Source organism: Myxine glutinosa, chromosome 2 (assembly GCF_964187855.1).
Source record: "Myxine glutinosa chromosome 2, kmMyxGlut1.1, whole genome shotgun sequence".
Taxonomy (NCBI): domain Eukaryota; kingdom Metazoa; phylum Chordata; class Myxini; order Myxiniformes; family Myxinidae; genus Myxine; species Myxine glutinosa.
The window spans coordinates 88,084,380-88,111,981 of record NC_136262.1 but is presented as its reverse complement, the minus strand read 5'-3'; the positions used below and the strand labels follow the sequence as shown (position 1 = coordinate 88,111,981).

The 27,602-nt window shown below is 46.0% G+C and overlaps 1 protein-coding gene across 5 annotated transcripts in view; it reads left to right on the top strand.

Annotated features, from left to right (window-relative positions):
- The window catches only part of LOC137421616 (E3 ubiquitin-protein ligase RNF115), a 100,321-nt gene that overhangs the window by 37,800 nt on the left and 34,919 nt on the right, over nt 1–27,602 (top strand). For 3 of the 5 annotated variants that reach the window (XM_068107844.2, XM_068107846.2, XM_068107843.2), the window contains one exon: nt 19,573–19,635. The exons of the other annotated variants lie outside the window; for them this stretch is intronic. In XM_068107844.2, coding sequence (XP_067963945.1) covers nt 19,573–19,635 — 63 coding nt within the window. The remainder of the gene's footprint in view (nt 1–19,572; nt 19,636–27,602) is intronic. 5 annotated transcript variants of the gene reach the window in all.

The following is a 27,602-nucleotide window of genomic DNA, read 5'->3' as shown; positions in this document are numbered from 1 at the left end:
AACGTAAGATCGACTATTGGACACATGGCCTTAACTGAAACACAGAATAACGATATAACTATTGAGAGATCCTATGATTTGCTACGTGGTGCGGTGGACTAACTAGGGGATGACCCTTGACCTTTACACAAATGGAGGTATTTACAAAGAATCATTACATTATTTACAAAGGGGGTATATTTACAATAAATTACACAAAGTGCACGGTTTCCCAAATCCGTTACACTGCCCCCTTCCTCCTCCAGGCACGTCCCGGGCCGATAAAACTTTAACTTAATGTGGCACGCAGGTGTAATACCCTCTATAATTAACCTGACCCTGAGTGCAACAGTTTTAAAACACAAATAAATATGTCCCCCTGTTGCGTTGCACCCTACCTAACAGATTCACACCCACAGAATAACCGAATTGCGGAATTAATTTTCAAACTCAACATTGACGGTGGGGAGCATTATTTACAAGTGACATTATTTTGACTATTTACAAAAACGCAACCCAGGACCTGTTATTGTTTTTTTTAGGAAACAAAAAGAATCCTGTGGGAGGGAGGAGACAGCATGCACTGCATCGACGCACCACCTCACATGCCCGGGGGATGCAGAATTGAGATTCTGTCATACATCCCCGGGCATGCAAACACCAAAGCACCAATAAAGAGTACCAATAATAAGCACCAAAATGCACAGTCATCACATTTCCAATAAGGCTGAAGGATGACGTCTTCTTCTTGTTCTGCTCCCTCTGCTGGCCGTCGTTCTTGGTGTTGTCGTTCTTCTGGCTTGCTGCCTATTTGCAATAATAAAACAAAAGCACAAACCGTGTCCAATGTGGTTATTTATGGCCAACAGGGGCCGACTATGGTGGTCCACCTGCATGGCTTAGGTGCCACCGTGACCGTGGTCCGCAAGCGAGATCTTTCTCTGGCCAACCTGGCCGGTCCCAGCAGAGGGGCCATGCCACACAACGTGTGGTCCATAAGTGGTGCTCGGCCACAGTACTGTGGTCCATAAGTGGTGCGTGGATGCAGGCAGCTTGCAGCGGGAATTTGGGCACACAATGGCGGGCTCCCGCACGCTCCCCCTCAGTGCCCAGAGAGCACGGTCCATGGGTGGGGAAGGAAGACAAAGCAGAATTAGCGAGGGCAAGGGCGCAAGGGTACACATCAACACAGGTAATGCAGAGCGAGGTGCGCACGGAGAGCGAAGAGAGAAAGCTCGTCCCTACCGTACGTCACCCCCCCCTGTCACCTACTCTACCCTCGCCCCTTACCCCGTATTTACACAGCAATTTACAATTCGTCACTACGTCCTGTCTTCCCATATCTCCCCTAATCCAAATTCATACCAATCCCAATGTCTAACCAAATTTTCCATCACCAATTCATCATCAATCCTCATAAGGAGGGAGAGATGGAACAACCAGCACAATGTCTCACCCACGTCATGATGCGTCTCACATTTCCAAAACATTTGCACAAAAATAAAACAACAACACATGGCACGGTGTGGAGTTCTGTCGTCACCTCAGGTGAGTGGATGCAGATGGTGCGAGGAGATTTCAATCCTATCTTCCTTCTAAATGACTTTAACACACTTTACACTACCCGGGGTCTTTCCCTGCCAATCCATTGGCTATCTTACTCTATGTGGTTCTAAAAACCAATTCCCATTGACCAAACTGTGGTGCTCATCAATTTGGGGTCTCACTCCCCCGATTCAACTCCCTGTGCCTTTGCACAATTTCGGGACTGAGTTGTGTGGCTCTCCCAGCAGGTCTACTCACCTGCACACCTCCACCACTGCAGTTGCCTCCGAGCTTACCTGCTCCTTTACCTAACCTATCTAACTGGGGAAGGCCCTCCCTGGCACTTACCCCCACGGTGCCCTCTCTGGCACTGGGCTACCCGGGTCCGTCCTCCGGATCCTCGGGCCCCATCCACAACAACTCTACCCGCTCCCAGAGCCGACCTGCGGCCTCACCTGGCCGACATCCTCACAGTGGCGGAGTGTCCAACCAACCACACACACTAACAGGCCACACGCCCAGCCATTTCCACGTCACTAATGCACCCATCCAAACACCATTCTTCCACATGCACCACAGATGCCAAGATCCAACCACAATTTACCTATACCCTCTACCTAACTCTTAAACTACCCTCCCCGGGTATTCGTAATAGGGGTCCATCCTTCCCATACACTCCCTTCGCACCAACCACTCCACTCCACATGTTCCACCATACTCACTCCACACCATCCATTCCATACTCCATGTATCCCAGACCAGCTATTCCACACAACCATCCTCACCTGGATTTGCACACCTGTGCCCACATACCTGGTGCCACCTGCACCCTCCTTCCTCCCAGGCTTCTTCATTCATTCAATACAATGCACAATCACCTCACACTTTTCACAATACGCTACTGAATACACTTTCAACACACACACGGCACCATTCACGAGCATTGCCTCATTTGCTCAACACAAAGATTCTTCCATACGCAATGCCTCATTCGATAAACCACAAACACACTGCATCATCTAACTACCTGGTGCCCTAATAAAACTCGCGCTTCCCAGTCGCCCCTTATATTATTACGCTCCCTCGTCATCATAATCCAACTAATCTACCGACGTCCCCGACTACAGGTATCATGTCGCTACTTAACTCTCATGTCACCTATGGTCATCCTTCTAGATCCCTAATCCATTTATCCAAACCCTCCCTCGGCGAGCTTACACTGCCAAAACCCCATAACTAATGCTCATGTGCCCGGGTATGTGAGGGATGGCAGATTTACCATCCTTGCACATTGGGCATCTCCCACTATCAATTTTGCCCATCTGATTCCAATTCTTGCCAATCCAAAATTTGCCAATCATCTGCCAATCAAATTTTGCTCATCAATTTTTGCCAATCACCAATTCCCTATCCCTACCAAATGTCAATTAACTTGAGCCTCGGTGCGTCTTTACATGCTCAAAGCTCGGCTTTGCCAAGCCGAGCAATGAACACGGGTGGTTTGTTTCCTGCAGTTGGAGCCGTCCGGCACTCGGTTCAGGGGAGGAGGTTTACTCGGGCTGAGATTCCAAGGTCCACCTCGGCGCGGAGCCGTCCGGTCTCCCGCCCGGTGCCCCGATCTCGCCCTGCCGGAACGCCTCAACCACAAGGGGTCGCCGTGCCGACCCTTCCTACCGGGCCGCCCACTCCGCTTAGCGGAGCACGGACGCGACCGTGCAGAGCGAGGCCCGGCGGGGATCCTGCACGGCGGTTCTTTTGAAACTGCCGTGATTACGATCCACGCCGGTTCCCGCAGCACCCAAAGCCCAGCACGAACCGAAGGCTCACGTCGGCTAAAAGTTGGTCTAACCGCTGCTCCGTTTAGGGTCGATGCTCCCCGGACATGCTCACACCACTCGTTCCGTTTGTTACTCATACATCCCCCACATTTTGTCAATTCCACCACCGTACTCGCTCGTGCGTTCTCTTTCACTCCATACTCTGGTCTACTCATAACGCTCACAGACCTCGTAACACACCTGGCCACCGCACACCTTGACACACACTCATCGTTCGCACACTTCATCAACACACCTCCTCGCGCCCACTCCTCGGTCACATCCTCTGTGACAACCATGGGTGCGCACTCTTCTGCACACCCAATCACGCGCTTCACCACCAACTCAGGTGTGCATTCCCACACGCGCTCGACCATTCCAGGTGTGCATTCTTCCATTCCAGGTGTGCATTCTTCCTCACCTGCCACAACCAACTCGTACTCCGTGTCACTCTTACCACCACACTCTGGCGTGCATTTACTCTCACTCTCAGCAGCACACTCACTCCTTGGCGCACACTCTTTCCTCACACACACCTCCGTTCCACACCTTTCTCACGCACCTTCTTGCGCACTCTCTCCCGGTACATACTCCGTACCACTCATGGGGGTGCTTTCTTGCACACACCCGATCACCGCCGCACACCCTGACTCACAAATACCTTCCGCACTCCCCATAGTCGGACATCCTCGCACACCTCCTCTTTCCACGCACTCTGCACCAGTCGCACACCTCACCAGCGGCCTCTCACGAACGCCCGGGTCTAAACCAACACCCAAGCTCACTGAATCTCCCCTCACACCATATACATTTCTGAGTATATCGCCACTCACCTCGGCACCTCGTCTTCGCTCCTCCTCTGCCACCTGCAAACTCTTTATTTGGTCAGTAAGCACATCATCACGATTTGAGCACAGACCTTGCACCAATTCCATCACTTCCTCCTTCAGCTCCTTTTTAGTCTCCCTCCGTCGCTTTTTAATTTCACTTACCCCCTCTTCCACTTCCTCTAATTTTTGTCTCACCTCTTTTATTTCCCAGGGCGCCCCCTCAATTTCTTCCTCTAAGGCCACCTTGGTCGTCTCTATGTGCGTTCTTACTTCCCGTTCTTTTGTCTCCATTGCCTCTGTCACCTCGTCCAACCTCTTTGTCAACCCTTCGTGTACCATCTGACATTCCTTCTTTGTCGCTATCAGTTCTTTTTTTATTTCCTTCTGGGTCGCTTTCAACCCTCCTATTACCGCCGTGTTCTTTTCCACCTGCTCCCCTAACTCCTTTTGTCCCACCGTCAGCTGCTCTACTCCCCGCGTCAGGTCTTCTATGCCCCCCTGTAACCTAGCCGTACTATTCCTCACCTCTTTCTCCATGCGCTCCTCACCCCGCTTTACCTCCTCGCGTACCCCCGCGACCTCTTCGCCCACTCCACGCCTTATCTCCTCCCCCATCTCTCCCATCTCTTTGGTAGATGCCGCCCTCATCTGTTCCAAATCATTCCTCTGGGCATCCAATTTGGTTTCCAACCCGATTTTTACCTCCTCTATCTGGTTCCCCATCTGTTTAATTTCCCGGGCGGATTGCTCCCCTATTTCCCTCAATTTGCCTTCCATGGTGTTTTCTAACCCCCCTAACCCATTCTTCACCCCTTCCATTTGGTTCTCCTGGGTGGCCATTCTATTTTCCAACTCCGTTAACCCATCCTTCATTTCCCCAATTTGATTACCCACGTCCTCCAGTTGGCCCCCCAATTTACCTTCCAGTCCTTCTAACCTGTTGTCTAACCCCTCAAATTTATTGTCTAACCCCTCAAATTTGGCTTCTAGCCCCCCAATTTTGCCGTCGAGCCCCCCGATTTGGCTTCCCATATCATTCCTCAATTCCCCAATTTCATTTTCCATATTGCTTAACCCGTCTCTCAATCCCCCGATTTGGTTTTCTAATCCCCCAAATTTACTGTCCAACTTCCCAATTTGGGCACTGCTACCCCTCGCTTCGTCCCTCATTTCTCTGATTTCCGCCCCTGATTTGTCCCCCTGCAGGTTGAGGGACGCCTGCATTTGTGCCATAAATTGGTCCATGAGGGCCTGCATTTGGACTACCCCCATTGGTGCAGCGGGCGTGGCCTCCGCAGCCACGTGCGAGCCGCCGCCATTTTGTGCGCCTGAAACCTCCGCCACTGAATGCGTATTGCCTTCCTCCCGCATTACTCCCACCTCCTCTCTGGGGTCCTGGGTTGACTCTAACCCTTCTTCTAACTCCCCTACCGGCACCCAATCGCCTTGATTATCCATGGCGCGACTTTAATTTGGATGTTCATAACAATTTTGGCCGCTCGTAATTTCGAGTGCATTAAGCGCACATCGGGTCCGAATCTCACTCCCCGACACCAATTGTTACGGCCAATAGCACAATTGGTGTCCAAAATTTGGGCTAAATAAATTTAGTCCCAGGTTCCAGATCCCAACTCCTGACTACCAATTGTTACGGATCTCAGACATCGGCCTTCCCCTTATCAAGGAGGGGTTAGCCCCTTGTCTGTAACTGACTGACGTGAGTCCTGAAAATCCCAATGCTCCTTCCGGTCGGGAGCAGCCAGGGTAATTGGTCAATGAAAAGTCCGAAGGACCTGAGTGCCACTCCTGACCGCGAAGCAGGGGAGGGACTCCCGCTCGAACCACGGTTTTAGATGGACGAGTTGCCGAGCGGTTTTAGCAACCCGAAGTTCGAGCCATTAGCAAAGACTAACCCGATCCTGAGCATTGGCCAAATCGTGCCACGTATATCAATGGGTAAAAGACAAGGACGATCGGACGAGAATGAAAAAGCCAAAGGTAAAGAAAGAACAAAGATTTATTAATTATTTACACAAACCAAAGGAAGCAAGGAAGCAAGGAATAAAAGTAATATACAGTGAAGATAGACACAGAGCAAGCTTAACTTATACAGGCTTACTTAAACCCCAGGGACAAGACAACACAAACAGACTCACACGAATGGGGAATTGCAGGTAGGATTGGCTGGAGGGATGAGAAGGTGGGACCACAGGGCTGGAAGGATGAGGTTCAGGTCCGTGCAAACGGCAGGGCTGGAGGTGAGTGGCCGCCGACTCGCCGCACTCTGGTTCACACGGCGGCGTTGCTTCGCGGCAGCGCGTCAAAGCGGCGTGCGCGCAGGGGCTGGTTGAAGCAGCGTCGGCTCTCTCTCGTACCTCTCTCGTACCTCACTCCACAGAACTTGTCCAGCGCACCTCCCTCAAAAACTCTGCCTCAAGCGCTCTCAATGCATGCTCCCTCACTCATCTCTCATCTGGCCCCCTCGCTCATCTGGCGGTGGGGGCTTCCCGTGACGGGTTATATAGCCACATCCTACCAAGCCATGCCCACCGATTCCTGGTTGGTCGTAAGGGCTTCTTGGCTCCACCTCTTGATGACGATGGGCGGGCCACGCCCTTCTTCTCCGAGTTGGAGCACATGGCCAATGGCGGCGAATGCTGTTGGAGATGTAGGCGAATGCAGTTGGTAATGGAGGCAAACGCTATGGAAAAGGGGCTCTATCTTATTTGATTTGATGCAACGTAAGATCGACTATTGGACACATGGCCTTAACTGAAACACAGAATAACGATATAACTATTGAGAGATCCTATGATTTGCTACGTGGTGCGGTGGACTAACCAGGGGACGACCCTTGACCTTTACACAAATGGAGGTATTTACAAAGAATCATTACATTATTTACAAAGGGGGTATATTTACAATAAATTACACAAAGTGCACGGTTTCCCAAATCCGTTACTATATATATATATATATATATATATATATATGTGTGTGTATGTATATATATGTGTGTGTATGTATATATATGTGTGTGTATATATATGTGTGTGTATGTATATATATGTGTGTGTATGTATATATATGTGTGTGTATGTATATATATGTGTGTGTGTATGTTTATATATGTATATGTGTATGTATATATGTATATGTGTATGTGTATGTATATATATGTGTATGTATATATATGTATATGTGTATGTATATGTGTATGTATATATATGTATATGTGTATGTATATATATGTATATGTATATATATGTATATGTGTATGTATATATATGTGTATGTATATATATGTGTATGTGTTATATATATATATATATATATATATATATATACACACACACACACATCAGTCATTATTCGACTCCATACTATCAGTGGTGAACTGCCATTAAGGTATCCCATTTAGCTATAGCTGTACCTTAATGGGAGTGACAAGCACCGTCTGCCACACGGTATAGTCGGTACATTATCTCTGGTATCCACTCATTATATGGTGTCGCCTAGATGCGGTCGGGAGTAACCAATCAGAATATAATTCTTTAGTGCTCCAACCTCACTGCCAGTGACGTCACCGCCACGTACGTATGTACGCCTTGCCTGCCAAACTCCGGAGGAGCCATCTAGCAGTACATAATTTTAGATCTTATTTCAAATACAATCATGAGTGCATGCAAAAGCTCACAGTTACCGACCTGGTTTCGCCCTTGTTGGGGTTTCATCAGGGCAACGCAGCGAGTCCTGCATAGTGGGTGGGCAGCTTATAGCAACAGCTATACAACTTATATACAGCAACAACTTATAACTTACAGCAATAGGCTTATAAGTCACTGGAGGCCCATCGGTACTTCACTGCTGGCTTCATGCAGACAGTACATCATGTCAAGTCTGCAACAGGGTTGATTATCTTGAAAGCTGATGTACGTCCATCACAGCGGGCTAATGACCCTTCACATCGCCCATGGCTAGCCACAAACAGTGACGGAGTAGTGCAAGCTGCCCACTGCACTTGCATGGCTGGGTAAGTTTAAATACAGTATAAACTATTACTTTTAACTTCAATTAGTATTTTCATTACATCACAGCTACTGAAAATATAAGTAAGTAACTGTTGTGTGTATCGCGCATGTATAAACATGTGCGCACGCATTGCTACGCGTGTTTGCTTTCATCGGCCGTTCGGTTGTCAGGTTTCAGAGGGTGAAAGTACCCGGATGTACTTTCATACCTGGTGTGCTCATGAGGTACATGTACACATCCGCGAACTGAACATCCGGCCAAGCCGTCGGGTCGTTGATCCACGCACTTGCCGGTAACCGGTACGGACAAATTGCAAGGCCAATTGCCGATAACTTGGTCTCGTATCTCTCTTTAGCTTTGCTTGGAAGATTGTCAAAATAGTTGTAAGACATGCTGATATAAGTGGCCAGTAGTATGTGACGAAAGTCGTAAGTTAAACCGTTGCAACAACACAAAATCTAGCACTTTCCTGCGCAAGTCTGCAAACACAAAGCACACACACTGCAAGCGTGCGGCGTGATTGTTTTCATCGCTCTAGGGCACGTGGTGCCGTTACTAAGCGGAAGTGACGTCACTCCGCCCCCACCTATAGGGCTCGATTTTAAAAACGAACTTTTTCACGTTGTTCCGATGTATTATATGGACATGGGACTTGCGGAACATCGCACAGTTTGCAATACAATCCATTTATTGTCCTATGACCTTTAAGTTGTTACACCGAAACTTATGGAAGTTGTACTATGTTATTAAACTGTTCAGTTTGACTTGAAATAAGTATTTTGTTTTGATTTGTTTCTCTCTAATTCTGTGGTGGAGAAATTCTGAAAAGCTGTATCATAAACCTAATAATAAGGGAGAATCAACGAGTATGTACAGTAGTAGTAAGTACAGTGCTGTGCTAGACGTGGTGGGGTTCTCAAATTGTGCAGCCTGAACAGAGGAGGGGGGAAGGGATGGGGGTGGGGGTCGATTTGTTGTTGGTTTACATAATAGTTGAAGCATTAAAGGTGTCCGTTGTCGTCTTGCGTTACAACTCATGAGACAGAAAATATTGTGAAAGTCAGTTCTAAAAAAATGGAGAATCATCATATGACTTAAAATAATTTTTAAAACCTTTATTTCATAAGGGTATACACAATCAAATTGACAGAATTTGCTCTTCTCTGATAATAAACATCAACCTCAATAATGAACATGCGTTAATTACATTGCATACATGTAAATGACAGGATTTATTATTGGAGACTACATTTTAAATTTTGTATTACAAATGTTTTGCTTTACAAATTCTGAAGGGAAAAAAATCGTTTCACGTTAGGTTTGGGCACGGAACCGGAATTTTGTTTCCCATCGGTTCCCATAACCTTAAATCACGGAACCGAAAAACGGTTACCGATGAGATCTGAAATCCCCAGGCCTGTAATATCTTTTGCTGGAAAAGTTCTAATTCCAGTCCGAGTTTGAGCAGTGGTACATGGATCTATTTCCATGTACAGAGTGCTTTGGGTTTATCTGAATTTATTTCTGATAACTTGCCAGGAAAGGGTAATTGGTTGATGCTGTGTCACAGGGGCATACCACGGTGCTGATGTACTTGCACGCTCTGAATGCACAGCCTAGCTATCTTTATTTTTATTTGGGCCTTAGGTGTTGTAGTCCCAATATATTGTTGCGGATCCCGGGTTCGTCGATGTACCAAGGGGGGTTTATGCCCCGCTCCCCCTCAAACTACGGGTCCACTGAGGCCGCCGTCCACGACTACTAAACTCGTGGTTGGCGGATTGCTAAGCAATTCCGATCGCCAATCTCCCAGCCACGCGCCGAAGAGCTTGCTGGTCAATATTCCCAAATACCTTCAAGACACGTGACCGTAGAAATCGGGAATCAAACCCTCACTTTCACACACCTTATTCAATTGTGTGCCGAGCGGATTTGCACGTTGTGGAAAGCGGTGTTACCTCACGTGATTTATGGACCTGATTAAAGCCAAATTTGGTCTCGGATGATGCTAGGCCAATGGAGAAAAGACATATCCGAACAGGTTTGAATGTAACAAAATGTACAGCCTTTTATTTTGAAGGCACAGAGAAACAGAGACTAAGATGCAGCTTATCAACTCTTACCTAATAATAACCCCGACTTGGCGCCTTCACACTCTCACACACGCAGGGGAAAAGACACTGGTTATTGGCGTACCGATGTACGTGCTGGGATTGCCGCAAAGGGGCCGCGGCTGTGCGCCGTGCGCAGTTCGATGTGCAGTCTGGATGTGGTAATGTTCGATGAACTTCAGCAGCGGTTGGACAAGCTTGCAGGTCAGCCGGATGGCGCAAGAGATCGGCAAAGGAGCGATGGGTGTCGAGCGTCGACGCAACAAGCAAGAGAGAAGTGTTGGCGAAGGACAAAGGCAAGAGAATTGTGGACCACGAGGCGAAATCAAGAGGCGTCTCCTCGGCGCTGGGGAATCCAAGAGGGGTGTCGTCCACGAGGCAAAATCCAAGAGAGGTCTTGTCGTGCGCGCTGCAAAATCCAAGAGCTCAGGTGTGTCCTCCGTGAAGTCCAAAAGCAAGAGAGTCCAGAGCAGGAGGTCGTGGTGCAGCGAAATCCCCAAAGCAAGAGATCGAAATGCGATCGGCGCACGCTTTTACCAGATCCCAAAAGCCTCCAGAATTTCGACAGCCTCCCATTGGCAAAGGTTGGTCATGTGCTGGCCTTCGATCCCTCCTCCCCAAATGAAGGTTTCATTCCTCCTTCCCTCTTTCATTCAGGGGAGGTTTCACAGCCCATTAGTCACGTGGGCCTGGGGTGTTGGCCACACCTTCCTGCACATCTAAATGGCTTCCTTTAACTTCACAAAGGTTTGAAATCCTGCTTAACTTCAACGCATATTGGTCTTGATTAACTACGCAATGGGAAAGGGCTAATCTTTACATTCAATAAGAAATAACTAACTACTGCAGGCTACATGTTGTCGTGCAATGAACTATAGGGGGTTTGCCTTTATGGCACAACCACAACAATATGCATTTGCTTTACAACGAGTCTATGGAATGCACCTGCATTTGAACAAGAACTCCACCTTATTATCTATCAGTGTCAAACTATTTGAGTAACTTGCATTGTCTTTTGTTGTTCCCTCTGGTGGACTAGCCTATAAAATTGGGAATTTTATTCATTTCCTGGTATTGGCTACAGTACAATCCTACTGAGATGCAAGGGGTTGTAACTATGCTGAGTTCATGCTTAATAGAGGCCGAACCTATGCAAATCCCTTGAAGGCACACACATGTTTAGTAAAAACAAGTAAACCTATTGATTGCTCTGATGGTTTTCCTATCTGAACGGCTGGCTCATGATTTGTGGGACCCAAGGTTAAATACCATTTGTCATACCTCAGTCCATACAGAAGTGCACTAGACTACTACAGTCTGTTTTGGATGACATTTATGTACAAGCTCCTCCATGAATGGTGTTTGTGCGTGGCTGCGTGCGTCTGTGTGTCGGTGGTTGTTGTCTCCATATTTATGAGGATTGTTATCTCTGAGGGCTCTTTTGAGGATCGTCACTGTGCCCCGTACAGCTTCCAACTGCAGTTTGTTTGTCATAATATTCCCAGGGATTATTTTGATGCCTCCGGCGACAAAGTCAATACAAACAAAGTCACCGGAGGCATTATGTTTTCAGGTTTTCTGTCCGGCTGTCCATCCGTCCATCCATCCGTGATAGGTTTTTGCAGTTGCCGCGATAATTTGAGAACATCTAAAGGGATTGTAGTCAAACTTGGGGCAGGTATGTATATTGAGGTAAAGGTGAACTGATTAGATTTTGGGGTCAAAAGGTCAGAGGTTATGTTGCGTAAAAATCCTGTTAGTGCGATAACTTGTGAACCAGTAATGGGATTCTGAACAAAGTTGGTACAAGTATGTATTATGATGCAAAGATGAACTGATTTGATTTTGGGGTCGAGAGGTCAAAGTCTTTAATAGGTTTATAACTTAAGAATGGCTGAAGGTATCCAAGTCAAAACTTGGTACTGGTATGTATAATGATGAAAAGATGAAGCGATTAGATTTTGGGATCAATAAGTCAAAGGTCAGAGGTCATGTTAAGCAAAAAGTATGTTACCACACCAACTAGAGAACCAGTGATGGGATTTTGAACAAATTTGGTTCAAGTATATATGATGCAAAGATGAACTGGTTGGATTATGGCATCAAAGGTCAGAGGTCATGTCGGGTAAAAATGTGATAATTTGAGAACAGCTGAAGGGATTTAAATCAAACTTGGTAAAGGTATATATAATGATATAAACATGAACTGATTAAATTTTGGGGTCTAGAGGTCAACGGTCAAAGGTCAGAGGTCCCGTTAAGTAAAAATTTTGTTACTGTTCTAACTTGTGAACCGGTGATGGGATTTTGACCAAACTTGGTATAAATATATATATTATGATGCAAAGATTAACTGATTAGATTTTGGCATCAAAGGTGAGGAGTGAGGTGATTTTATGATTTTGGTGAGGTCAGAGGTCATGTCAGGTAAAAAATAATGTGATACTTGAGAACAGCTGAATGGTTTTAGATTTAAATTTGGTAGAAGTATGTATGATGATGTAATAATGTGGGCGGAGGCATATCGGTCGACGTCGTTCTAGTTAGGATACGTGTGAGGTTCTTTTTATCATTCCTGTTGCTCGAATTGTCACTGGTACAGTTTTGACGCTCTTCAGCTTCCACCATATTTTCACATCATTTTTGAAGTTTCTTGATTTCTGCATTGTTTAGGCCAAAATTTCTGGGGACTGATACCTCAATTAGCAATGCCTTCTCTTCTTTTTTTGTACCTCAGTACTATATCCAATCACAATGCTTTGTTTTCTATGTTCATGCTTGGTGGGATCATCAGGTCGTACGTGAGCATTACTTCCTTGTTTTCAGTGATTGCTTTTGGTTCATGTGTCAATGAGTTTTCTGGAACTGGGTTATTGAGACTTTTACAGATGTGCCAGTGGTTACTTTACCTACTTTGGTGTACCTTTACATATACAGCTGTTCTGACATGTTTTTTTTACATCCTGATAGGAGGTGGCTCATAGTTTGTTTCTACCTTGCAGAACCTGCACTTGTCTGATTGAATCAGTACTGCCATCTGCTTAAGGCCATTGGTGTAGTGTCCTTGGCCTTGGGCATTTATGATGATTTGTTCTTCATCACAGTTGAGCTGAACTCTTCTTAGAACTCATTCTCTGAACTCATTCCAATGAGCATTGTTTTTCTACGTTCAATCCATCCAACTCTGTTTCATACCTTCCTGCTCTTTTATAATTTTTCTCAGTTGTCGGTGTATATCTGTTGACGTTTCATTTTGTATTTATCTTTGTCCTTTTTTTCAATCGTTGGGTCTGTATTTGTTGCTGGTTCTGTTTCATGTGTGACATCTTCCATTCACACCTCTATAATTTTTTTCTATGTGGGTTAGGGATGCCTTCTCTGATTTGTTGTCTTGGTGTTTGCTTACAAATTGTATTTGGTAATCTGTTGCACTTTTAACTTGCTCAGCTAGTCCTACAGTTATCATTCTGTGCACTTGGTTGAGCTCCATCAGGCCGCTACCTCCTCGTCTCAACAGGTACATTCTCGGGATGCATTGATTTCTCGAGAACATTTTGTATATTGTGAGGAGTTTCCTTGTTTTTATATCTAGTTTATTGATTTCTGATTGTAGCCAATAGATTATTCCACAGCTGTACTGCAATAATGGTATTGCTAGTTGGTTTATGGCTTTGATTTTGTTCGTTGGATAAAGGTATTTTTATGGTATTGGCACATGCGCCAGGCTCATGAGGTGTGCACTCAGATTGTTACCACGACCGACCCTGAGGCCACCAGGCCATGAGTAACTCTGGTTGTTAAGCAACTACGGATGCAGGTTGGGATAATTTAGTCAAACAGGGTCCTTGCGCCTTTTTTGTCATGTTACTTATTGGCCCACACCTTCAACGCGCACCTGAGTACTTATTACGCCCGAGTGGAACTGTCGGTGCAGCGTCGGCTAATTGGGGAGTCAATCGGTAGGGCAAAACTCATGTCTATCTATTATGTACACGCTATATCAGATCAATGAAAGGAAAGACAAACGAGCAGGTTTGGAAATGTAACAACTATTTATTTACACACACACACACACACACACACACACACACACACACACACACACACACACACACACACACACACACACCTCGTTTTGTCATTTCTGTTCCTCACAATTCTATCACATACACACACACACACACACACACACACTTAATTAATTGTACAGTATCGGTTGTTCCTAAACTTGAATATAAATAATTTAAAGGATTGTTGTAAATGATGTTAATGTCACAACATCCCATATTCAACTTTATTTAAATTGCAAACCTCAAACATAGTTTCTCCACCTAAAGCAAGAACGTCAACCCGTAAGCAATTGACTCGTTTCCCGACTGCATGGATCATCAGCTGGGCACCATTCTTCCTTGAGGTTTCAATCCTTTCAGCCCAGGACCTCTCCAAACGGCGGATCCACAACCTCGATCATGGATCCACATCAATTGATGGTAAATCAGTAGATCCACAATTTCAGTTGCGTCCAGGCAGTCAGTCAACCCATCAATGCAACATCACTTATTCCAACTTTACTCGCAATAGGATTTAATGTGTTATCATATATTTATAACTTTCCTTACACACTTGATAATATGATAATATCATTAAATCATTCGCATCTTACCTTAAATACATCAATTTACCAACCAGCATGACCACACCACCTACCTCTCGATCAAACTACACTTCAAATGTTCAAACTGTAACCTATAACGGTTTTTGGCATGCTGCCGTATCCTAGCAACCACTGATTCCTATCAACATTGATTTGTAGTATATTTAATTATTATATTGTACTGTATTTACACACACACACACACATACACATACACGAACACACAAGCAATAATCATTAAGCATGTATTTATATCTGAAAGTAATTGTCAAGCAATCATATATGAAAGGCAAAAAGACAAAGAAAAGACTTAACCCTAATATGGACTTACTTACACACGCGAGACATGGCACCATCATTCATCTGGAAGGAGAGAAAGGAGGAACAGAAAGAAGCATAGAATAACTCATTCTAGACAGAGATAGGAGGGAGAGATAGGAGGAACAGAAAGAGGCATGGAATATCTCATTCTGGGGAATCCTACGTGTACATGAATGCTCTTCCTTCGGGTACATTTCCAAAACCGTAACAGTATGTTTTCAGGATCAGCCTCGTTTCTTTGCAGTTATTCTTTGATAATTGTTTTGCGCATTTATTTGTGACATTTTGGCTTATTTGTGACTGAAACCCAATACAGCCTTTCTTCTCGATGGCCCACACATTCGCTCAGGCTTCGATTTTTCGATTTTGTACCATGGGCGCTCCCAGTGGGGGTTTGTTTACTCCCTGAAACTTTGGATCCCTAATCGTCTCTTATCCCTTACCCTAACCAACTGATTCTCTAAAACGCTTATACAGCGCTTCTACCCGATGGTCCGCAGGATCACTCGGTCTTGCATTTGCCGATTTGGTATTTTTCCAATTCGGATCATTGGGGCTCCCAGGGGAGGGGTGGCGGGTAACTTTGGATCCCTATGCGTCTCTTATTTACCAACCAATTGCTCCAAAACCTGATCCAGCTATTCTACTCGATGGTCTGCAGAATCGCCCAATCTTAGAATTTTCGATTTCGTATCAGGGGGCCTCCCCAGGAGTGGTGGTCTGAACTACAACATGAAGAAATGACTGTCAGCCCACTCGGGGCTATTTGTTAATGCTTTACCCTCTGTAAATTTTGCTTTTTGGAGAATGGCAGCCCTGCAGGCCGACCAAGGTGCAAGTTTTGGCATGTGCCCCTCCTAGGCCTGGAACATTCTGGATTGGTCAAGAAGCTCAGGGGCATGATTTTGCCTCGGGTGGTGCCTAAATCACGAATTTGCACAGAGCAGGCAGCCCTGGGTGATGTCACGGGTCAGGGGGATTGACCGGAAATCTGTGTTGGTCTGGTCTGGCTTTTGGCTAGAAAGTCATTGCCTAAGGAAGCTCCCAGGGAGGTGGGGCCTATACGCCCCATCAGCCCCATTCGTTGCTTGTCTGGCCGAAAGCTACTGCCACAGCTCGAGCCAGCTCTGCTGCTGACGCGCGGGACCGCAGATCCCTCCTTCCCTTCCACCCCTGCCTTACCTGCCTCTGGCTGCTCCAGTTTGGTGGTCATTCCATGGGAGATGCTGTGCCTGCATGGACTGCAATTGTGTATTTCATTTGTCTTGGCGATATCTCTCTCTGGTCTTTCTACTGGAGTGTCTGAGACACCAAGGTTAGGCTAAGTAAGAATATTTTGTTTCCACAAATCCCTGTAGCCCATATTTCTTGTTGTAAATAACACAGATCATTGCATTCCTGTGCTTTCCCTTCCCTGTTTTATTACACACTTTAAATTCATTGGGTCTCTGAGTTATTTGGATTACTATCTATCGTTGGTGTGAAAACCATGTTGGCTTTTATAATTCTTTTGGAGGATAATGGTGTTTGTGCGAGTAACGACTCTCCATTGAAATTATTCTCCTGCTGGGCATGGTGATCCACTCACACCGTCATTTTGAGTGCTTGGTGGGGAGAGAATTCAGGTTTGCTGCCTGATTTGTTTTGATTTTGGTTTGCGGCCATGGATGCTCCAAATTCAACTAAGAATAGGTGCAAATAGGCCTTTGATCTGGCTTGGAGTGTATGTACCAGTTGGCCGATGTGACCACAAATATATATATCAATTCGTCCTTGTCACACACACAACCTGTCCACCAAGTTTCATCGAAATCCGTGCATAACTTTTTGAGATGTCGGGCTATATATCGTTTTTGGCCTTATCTCCCAATGGTGAAGAATCACTTAAAAAAAAAAAAATTCTGCTAGCTGGATGCGAATCCGGATCTTCAACAAAATCTAATCATTTCGTCCTTGTCACATACACTACCTCTCTGCCAAATTTTGTTTGAATCAGTCCACAACTTTTTGATATATTTTGTTCACAGACAAACAGACAGTGGAGAAAACATAACCTTCATCCACATTCGGTGGCAGAGGTAATAATATACATACAAAAAGGAGAGCGATATCGTTAATGGCTGCTTACAGTCAGTTGATACTGTACACTACTACATATATAAACACTGTATAAAAAAACCACCTTTAGAGGCCATTTTTCCCCGCAAGCGGGGGTTGGCCTTTTTCGGGAACCGTGGTAGTTGTTGTTTTTCGGTCCCCTTTTTGAAGCAATGTTTTACGGCCGGATGCCCTTCCTGACGCCAACCCTTTTTGCCGCCTTTAACGACAAGCAGGGAATTACCAGTGAACTGGTACTCAATTAGCCGACCTCGGAAGGATGACAGGCTGAGTCAACCCCCCTGGCGTTAATTCAGCGATCGACCGGGTTTCGAACCCAGGATCCTAGGATCCTAAGCTGACACCCTAGCCGCTAGCCCAACACCAACACTCGCACAACAACACCATATAAACACTGTATCCAAGCACATATTAATATACTGTTTATATTAATATACATACACTGCCTACATTTGTTAACGACAAATGAAAAAATGAAGTGAATGAGTTATGGTGAATGACTTGAGGTAGATTGAATGAGTTAGAGCATCCGTTAATGGTCAAAATGTATGCCTTGAGGGAACTTTGTCCGACGTTTGTGTATCCAAAAAGATTCATGTCTCAGAATTGTGGTGTGATTGATTTGCAATTTATTTGATGGCAGAGATTTGAATGTGCCATCTCTGCCATCAAATTCAAATCTTTCATTCATCAAATTCAGAACATTAAAATCTCTGCCATCAAATCGATTACCAGGCCTGGAACATTCTGTTATCAACATGTTGTCAATCCGTTATCAATTTGACTGTCCAACGTTGGTCAGATCAGACCAACATTCTCACCCTTTCAGCATTTTCGTCTGTTTTGGCAATCAATGGGCATCCCAACCGCGTATCGTCTTCATTCACGTCCATTCTCCCTTCCACAAACTTCTTGGCCGACTCAAACACTTGTGATCTTGACATTGTGTCTTCCCTGTACACCAGCTTCAACTTGTCGAAAATGTCCATGCCACTTTAATGTCGTTTTACCAAAAACCTGATGATTCTCTGTTCCATGGAAATTGGAGAATGATGTTCCATTGTTGTTCATCTTCAAAACACGATTGCAACACTTATAATTTAAACAAAGCTCAAGTATGGCTATAAAACACAACTAATCAATAGAACGGCTAACATTGTACTGACACGAAGATTACAAGACATGTCCCATTACGAAACCCAAGCAAGTGTTGCCACTTGTCGAGAAAAAAAAACAGCAGTCCTGGAACTTTCTTGTCAGACCGTGTGTGTGTGTGTGTGTGTGTGTGTGTGTGTGTGTGTGTGTGTGTGTGTGTGTGTGTGTGTGTGTGTGTGTGTGTGTGTGTGTGTGTGTGTGTGTGTGTGTGTGTGTGTGTACACACAATGGGGGGCTTGTACAATGTACATCACATCCAAAACAGACCAGTAGACAATAGTGTACTTCTATATGGACAGAGGCATGACAAACAGTATTTGACCTTGGGTCCTCCAAAAATTTTGATTACTTTTTTTTTCCTTTTTTTATTATACATATTTGTGCCTCAGTTATTTCCTAAGTATTGTGTTTAAAGAGGAATGGTCTCAATTTTCACACATTCCTTTATACTCAAATGCTGAAAACGATTTGTTTAACATAGTGTTTTCGAATCCGGAATTTTTAACATATGTGGTGCTAATATGAAGAGCAGTTGCGGTGTCCTCCCTTTGTTAATTGTCTTTTTTAACAAAAAATGTTATGTGGCACTCGCGCATCGTTGGGAATTTCATGTGATACTGGTTGTAAACTAAGTAGAAAAAGTATTAACGAGTATTGCTGATACAGGACCAGGACCATGAAGATCCATGTTTGGGGAAAATGTTTTTTTTTTTTCATTTTTTTTTTTCCATACCGATGATGTCATCATTGGAATTGTATCACTTGCTCTCTGATAACTTGAGTCATGTTGCTTTCTTTTTAACATATTGCACTAGATTGTGATGGAAGTGTTCACTCATTTATCCCATTGATTAACTGTGCTCGTGGATTTTGAGTAGGATGTGAATGCACGTTTGATTCCTCTGTGGAAAGATTGGTGTTCTTTATTATATGTTTGGCTGTGCTACCTTCCGTTGGTTTGTTTGGACGAGTTTCTAACATTTAATTGCTTGTCTTGTCTTCTTTCTCAGTGTCGTTAGTGAACTCCTCGGGTTGATGGGTGGTCACGACGTGTTTCAGCATTTTGTGCCCTGGTAAGAGGAATTACTGGTGTTCTCACCAAGTTTTTATTTTTTGGCATGTTCGATGAGGAGTGAACATGAGGATTAATCTGTGCAAGTGTGTGTTCTCCATTGCGTTATAAAGATAGTTAGATTTTAAATCAGCCATACGCTTGCCACGTGTTTTGCCTGATGAAGGCACCCAGTGGATTTTTTTTTTTGTACACAAATTGGAGGCTCGTGGAAGAGCTAGAACACAGAACAAAACAGAAAGAACATAGTGGAAAGTGGGGAAATATATCAGCAGCAGGGGAGAGGGATGCAACAGAGGGACATTTGGAGGAATGATGGGCATGGGGAAGAATGAGAGCAAGCGGATGGGTGGGTGGGCTTGGAGGACACAGTGGTTGAACAAGATGGATAGAAGCTCACACACAACCAGAAAGGGGCTGAAATAAGGGGAAGGGTAAACCAGGGATGAAGCAGCAATGGAATCAAAGACAAAGGAGGGTCGACAGAGTAGAGAAAACACTAACTTGGAAAGGAAGGGGTGGCCTTTGGAAGGGTTAATGAGGGTATACAAGATAATGAATATGGATGGTGGATTTCCCAAGGAGGAGTTGAACAGCTATCATAAAGCCCTGGAGGGAAGAATGAGGTCGAACGAGCTTGTAAGAGGTGGAGAGAACCCAGGCAAAAGGTGCAAGATCAGAAGGAGGCAGTCCTATACACGTCATCATCCTGCCTGTGATGGAGTAACAGGCCCAGAGATTTGACTTCATCACGGGAGATTCCAATGATTTTGAGGGGCTTGATATCCACAGCGTCAAGATTGCAAGGAGTGAGGCAGCTGCATCACCCAAAAGAGGAGAGTCGTACTCTATTGGGTTGTGGATGAAGCTGCACAAATTCCTTATAGGTTGTGACAAGTTTGGATTTGGCATGACGGAGGATGCCCAGTCGACGGCTTGTGGAGGCCAACTTAGAGATGTGGTTTGCCCAAGAGAGGTTGTGGCTGATGGAGAAGGACTCAACTTCTTTGATAGGTTTGTTGAGCAAGTATATCAGAACGTTCACCAGATGGTTATTTCAGACAGTGAGAGTTTGAGATTTGTCAGGGTTGAAAGATTTGTTCCAAGTGTTGGACCAGCTCATGATTATATTAAGGTCTGGAGAGAGGGAAGAGGTTGCCTATCTGAAGGATGACGGATGAAAAGGCAGAGGATGCAGTCGTCACCTGCACCCTCTGCCTTTTCATCCGTCATCCTTCAGCTCACGTCTGTATTTGGGCACTGACGTGAACAGGACTGCTTTTGGGAAATTCGCCATTGACAGGGAGAGGACATGAGAGGATCCCATTGAGAGTCACATGCTGACTGTGAAAGGGGAGGAAGTTATTAAGCAACGAGATGGGGTACAGCCTTGGATGCCATAAGCTGAGTTTGTCGAGCGAGGTAGGGTTCCAGACAAGTCCACAGAGATTCTCCTGATTTATTGTCTGAAATTGAGGGCCTTCATCAATTGTTGGGATAGCAGAACCACTATATTCAGGGTGGAGTGACCTGGTCTGAATCCAAACTGATGGCCTGAGATCAGTCCTTTGGAGAAAAGGAAGCACTCCATGTCAACTGCAATGATAGATTACACGACTTTGCATATAATTTGATGCAACCTGACAGGCATGTAGTTAAGAGTATAGTTTGTGTACCATTTGTAGCTCACCTGAACTTTAGTCCGGTGAGCTTGTGTGATCGAGCAGTGTCCGTAGGTCATTCAATGAATGAGTGAGTCCGTAAACACTTCAGTCATTATCGCTTGAACCAAACACACAATGTTGATCAAACTTGGCCACAAGCTTCATATCTGACGCCTAACAAAGGTGTATTGACTGCATCAAAATCTGCACTCATTAAGGTAGTCATAGGGGAGGGGAGGGAGGTGTTTGACCCCCCCCCTCCCCTCAAATAGGTATTTGCTTTCTTCTCCGAAATTACATGCACGATTTTGATGAAACTTGACCACAACCATCATCACCCACGATGCATCAAAGTTTGTTCACGGCATAAAAAAAAATCAGGGTCTCGGTGGGTATGCGGGGGTTTGAGTGACTTTTGCTCCTGATCCAGGTGAGCTTCAGGACCCGTGGTCCTATTTTTGTGTTAGGCGGTGATATTGGTTGACTTTCAATCAGACTGAAGATAACGTGTTGCTAATAACAGGGTACCAGACTCAGTGGTGTAATGGTTAGAGCGCCCGCTCTGAATGTTGGAGGTCGGTGCTTCAAACCCCAACCGAGTCATACCAAAGACTTTCGAAATGGTACGTGCTGCTTCCTTACTGGATGCTCAGCGATTAAAAGGACTAGGCACGTTGGTCCATTGGACCAAATTTTCATTGGTTTTGCGGCCTTGTAGCTAACATACCTGCCTGCTGTACTGCTTGAGCATTAGCTTGCTTTTCACCAAGCTCAGTTGTGCTTTGGCCAGTACGGAAGAGGTTGGGGGAAGGGGTTGGGAGAAAGGTTGGGGGAGAGGTTGGGGAAGGGGTTGGGGGAGAGGTTGGGGAAGGGGTTGGGGGAGGGGTTGGGGAAGGGTTGGGGGAAGGGTTGGGTGAGGGGTTGGGTGAGAGCTTGGGGAAGAGCTTGGGGAAGAGGTTATTGCCAAATCATACATACTACTATTATTATTGTTGTTAATATGTGTGTTTGCCAAATTGCCAAATCATACATCTGCCGCTTCCGGTCCGGTATGAAGAGGACGCAGGCGTCACATGCTCGCCGCTTCTTCGACCGGGCCACTGTCAGTTGCTTGCTTTTTTTGGTGGTCGTGCGGATTTTTTGGCCATTGAGTCTGCCCTCTGCATAGCCCCGGCTCTGCTCCCTGCTTCGCCTGCCCGGCTCCTTCGCCTGCTCGCTGTTTCCTCGGGCACGCTCTCGTGGGTTGTGACCATCGCAGCGGTTTGGTGGTGGTTTCCCGCCGTGATCTTGATTTGTAGCGGCGGCGGTCGATTGCCGCTGCATTTGCCGCTTTGCGTGATCAACCTTGGCCTCGTGATCGTCTCTTTGCTCCTGCCTGCCCTCTGATTGGTCCCGGCTCTGCTCCTGGCTTCACCTACCTGGCTCCTTCGTTTCCTCGGGCCCGCTCCCGTGGGTTGGGACCATTGTTTCACCTCCTCAACCTTGGCCCCGTCTCGTCTCTCCGCTCCTGCCTGGCATGGCTCTGCGGTACTCCGCCGCAAGGCTCCTGCTCAATACCCGCTCCACCCCATCATGCATCTCTGCCATCAAATCAAATGGACTCCTCCGACGACCCAGGTACATTCACCGTGGCTCCGGTCGTAAGTTTGTATATTTGCAATCAGGTCACTCCATCCCCGTCCTCTGGTCGGCTCAGCGCACTCACTCTTCGTCCCAGCGCACCTGGTCACAGCAATGCACACAATCGCACCTCCTGCCTACGAACCCTGGCTAAATCACCTGAATTCATCCCTGCTGTTCAAAACAACATCAAGCTCACCCTGTTCAACGCCCGGTCCCTCAACAACAAATGCCTCATCCTGAACGAATACATCCTGGATAACAAACTGGACTTTCTCTGTCTCACCGAAACCTGGCAACAACCTCTGGACTACTACACACTCAACCTCACCACACCCAATGGATATTCCTACGTCAATAAACCACGCTCGGAGGGCCGAGGTGGTGGAATTGCCGTTATCCACCATCAAGACATCAGGACCAGCCTCATCCTCATCATTTGAACACCTGGCTTTTAAACTCTCTGGTCGCACGCAGTCAGTCATGGCTGTCGTCTACCGCCCTCCCAAACCACACCCATCAATCCTGTCTGACTTCTCCTACTTTCTGACCCAGCTATGTTCCCTCTCCCCCTCAATCCTCCTCCTTGGTGATTTCAATATCCACATGGACTCCACTGACTCCACAATAACCACTGACTTCACTGATTTACTCACCTGCTTTAACCTCACTCAACATGTCAACTTTCCTACCCATATCCGTGGTCACATTTTGGACCTTGTCTGCTCCACTGGATTAATTTTGCACCATCTCTCTGGCTCCGACCTCACCCTCTCTGACCACTTAGCTATCACTATGACCATCAACATCCCCACCCCAGCACCAAGACATTATCACACTATCAACTTCCGTAAGCTAAACGCTCTTTCACCTACCTCATTCTCATCCACCCTCTCTGAAAAAATGTCCACTTCTCCCTTCGTTGACCTCCACACCCCTTCCGACCTCACTGACTACTACAACCACACTCTCTCCTCCTGCCTTGACCAGCTTGCGCCTGTAAAAATCAAAACAGTTTCTTTCACCCATTCTGCTCCCTGGTTTACCCCTGAACTCCGCCTGATGAAAACTCGTGCTCGCCAACTTGAAAGACTCCGCAATAAAACAGGTCTCACAGTTCACTCCCAAGCCTACAAGGACCACCTACAGCACTACAAAGATGCCCTCTCCCGCGCCCGCTCTGCCTACTACTCTCAAATTATCCACTCTGGCTCCGGAAACCCAAAAGCACTCTTCTCGACAATAAACAAACTCCTCCGCCCCCTGAACACCACCACCCAGTCATTCACAGTAGACAACTGCATCTCCTTCCTCTCTTTCTTCCAACGCAAAATTGACAACATCTACAACAGCTTGACCACCGCCGCACCCGCTCCCCCTCCAACCACCTGCCCCCCCTTGTCCTGCCATCCCCTGTCTCGGTTCTCCCCAATCTCCCCTACTGACCTCTCTGAACTCCTCATAGGAATGAAAACTGCCACCTGCACTCTTGACCCCATCCCCTCCAGCTTTGTCAAGGCCTCCCTCCCTGCTTTCTCTCCACTTATCATTGCAACAATAAACTCCTCCCTGTCTACAGGCATCGTCCCACCTTCCCTCAAAATTGCTGCTGTTACCCCCATTCTAAAAAAACCTGGTCTAAACCCTGACACCCTAAACAACTTCAGACCCATCTCCAACCTACCCTTTCTGTCAAAAGTTTTGGAACGTGCTGTAGCCACTCAACTCAAACATCACCTCTCTGCCAATAACCTGTATGAAACATTCCAATCCGGATTCCGCTCCAACCACTGTACTGAAACTGCTCTCCTCAAAATCACCAACGACCTTCTCCTCTCCTCTGACGCTGGCAACCTCAACATTCTCCTCGTCCTCGACCTCAGCGCTGCCTTTGACACCATCGATTACACCATCCTCCTCACCCGACTTGAATCCACCTTTAACGTTACCGGCACTGCCCTCTCTTGGATTAAATCATACCTCTCTGACAGACGCCAGTTCATCTCCATCAATAACTGCAAATCCCCCACTGCTCCCCTCCCCCAAGGTGTCCCCCAAGGTTCAGTTCTTGGCCCCCTCCTCTTCATCCTTTACCTGTCCCCCCTCGGTCACTTAATCCGCCGTCATGGTCTCCAATTCCACTGCTTCGCCGATGACATCCAGCTTTTCATCTCCACCAAGTCCGTCTCCACCGACACCCACTCTATCCTGACAAACTGCATCACTGAAATAAAATCCTGGCTTCAAATCAACTTCCTCAAGCTTAACTGTGATAAATCTGAAATAATCATCATTGGCCCAAAAACGCTCACAAAATCCACCCATAACTTTGCCCTCAACATCGACGGTATCCCAGTATCCACCTCCCCGCACATCCGGAATCTTGGCGTCATCTTTGACCAAACCCTCTCCTTCGACAAATACACTAAACAGATCACAAAGTCAGCCTTCTTTCACCTGAAAAACATCGCCCGTCTCCGCTCATCCCTCTCCTCCACAACTGCAGAAACCCTCATCCACGCCTTCATCACCTCCCGTCTTGACTACTGCAACAGCCTCCTCTATGGTTCACCCTCAAAAATCACCAATAAACTCCAATACATTCAGAACTCCGCTGCCCGTCTACTCACCCATTCCCGGACCCGTGACCACATCACCCCCGTCCTTTACAAGCTTCACTGGCTCCCCATCCCCCAGAGAATCAAGTACAAAATCCTCCTCTTGACATACAAAGCCCTCCATGACCTGGCCCCATCCTACCTGGCTGACCTCCTCTCCAGACACACTCCCACCCGCAACCTCCGCTCTGCTGGTACCAACCTCCTGACCCCCCCCCCCCCCCCCCCCCATCCAGACCAAATTCAGATCCTGGGGGGACAGGGCCTTCTCCATCGCTGCTCCCACCCTCTGGAACTCACTACCTCACACCATCAGAGACTCCTCCTCACTCACCACATTCAAAACATCACTAAAGACCCACCTGTTCAACACTGCATTCAACATTCAACCCACAGCATTTAACCCCTGACAATCTCTTCTCCTTCTCCCTCCTTTTGCTTTAAATATTTAAATATTGATTCTTGTCTTTTTGCAATTGTTGTTTTCATGTATTGTTATGCATTATGTTTTGCACTCTGTCAAAGCGCCTTTGGGCTTCTTGAAAAGCGCTATACAAAATAAATGAATTATTATTATTATTATTATTAGTATTAATTAATATATGCTTTGTTACAATGTTATCATTATTTTTATTATTTATTTTGTAATTAGAATGCCATGCCGTGGAAGGACCTATTAAACTGCTCTATATATCTTAACATGACCGTGTTTAAAACATGTGAATTCTTCCTGATTATTTGTCATTAATTATCAACTCAGGAGTCCCTCGTGTTGGGCTAGCGGCTAGGGTGCCGGCTTAGGATCCTAGGATCCTGGGTTCGAATCCCGGTCAATCGCTGAATTAACGCCAGGGGGGTTGACTCAGCCTGTCATCCTTCCGAGGTCGGCAAATTGAGTACCAGTTCACTGGTAATTCCCTGCTTGTCGTTAAAGGCGGCAAAAAGGGTTGGCGTCAGGAAGGGCATCCGGCCGTAAAACATTGCTTCAAAAAGGGGACCGAAAAACAACAACAACCACAGTTCCCGAAAAAGGCCAACCCCCGCTTGCGGGGAAAAATGGCCTCTAAAGGTGGTTTTTTTTTTTTTTTATCAACTCAGGAGATGACGATGACCATTTTGCTGTTTCACATTCCACATCGGGAAGCTCCATTGTTAATTAATACATGCTTTGTTATAATGTTATCATTGTTTTTGTTGTTACCTCTGCAACCAAAAGTGGATGGAGGTTATGTTTTCACCCATGTCTATCTGTGTCTGTCTGTGGTTGTTTGTTTGTTTGTGAAAAGGATATCTCAAAAAGTTGTGGATGGATTCTGACGAAGTTGGGTGTGTGACGAGTTATAAATAATTGGATTTTGGTCAAAATCTGGATCCGGATAATATAATTTTTAAGTGATTCTTCACCATTGAGGGAAAGGGCCAAAAACGATATATAGCACAATATCTCAAAAAGGTGTGGACAGATTCTGACGAAGTTTAGTGGACTCGTTGAGTGTTTTACAAGGGCGAATATATTCGATTTTGGTAAAGATACAAATCTGGGAATTTTAAAACTTTCAAATGATTCTTTGCCATTGAAAGATGGGGCCAAAAACGATATATAGCATGATATTTCAAAAAGTAGTGGTTGAGTTCTGACAAAACTAGGTGGATGAGTTGGGTAGGTGACAATGACAAGCCGATTAGATTTGGGTTCAGGTCCGAATCCAGATCCGGCCTATTAGTGGGATACAAAATATAAACTGTTCAGCCTGGCGGCGGTTTGCACTCTGCTGAGTGCTGTTCTCAGTTTATTGTCCCCCGTCGCACCGCGGAGCGAAAGGGGGACTGTGGTTTTCCCCTCCGTGCGTGCGTGCGGACGTACGTGCGTGCGTGCGTAAGCGAAGGACCGAATTCTAATTTGGTGTGTGGGTGCAACTAGGCATAAGGAAGAACGCTATTGAAAATTGGGTCGCCACGTCAAACGCCAAGATGGCCACCACCATATATATATATATGTCTGAACCTTGTGAGCGAAATATCTTGGAAAAATAAACGAACTACTAACTTCTAATCCGGTGTGTGGG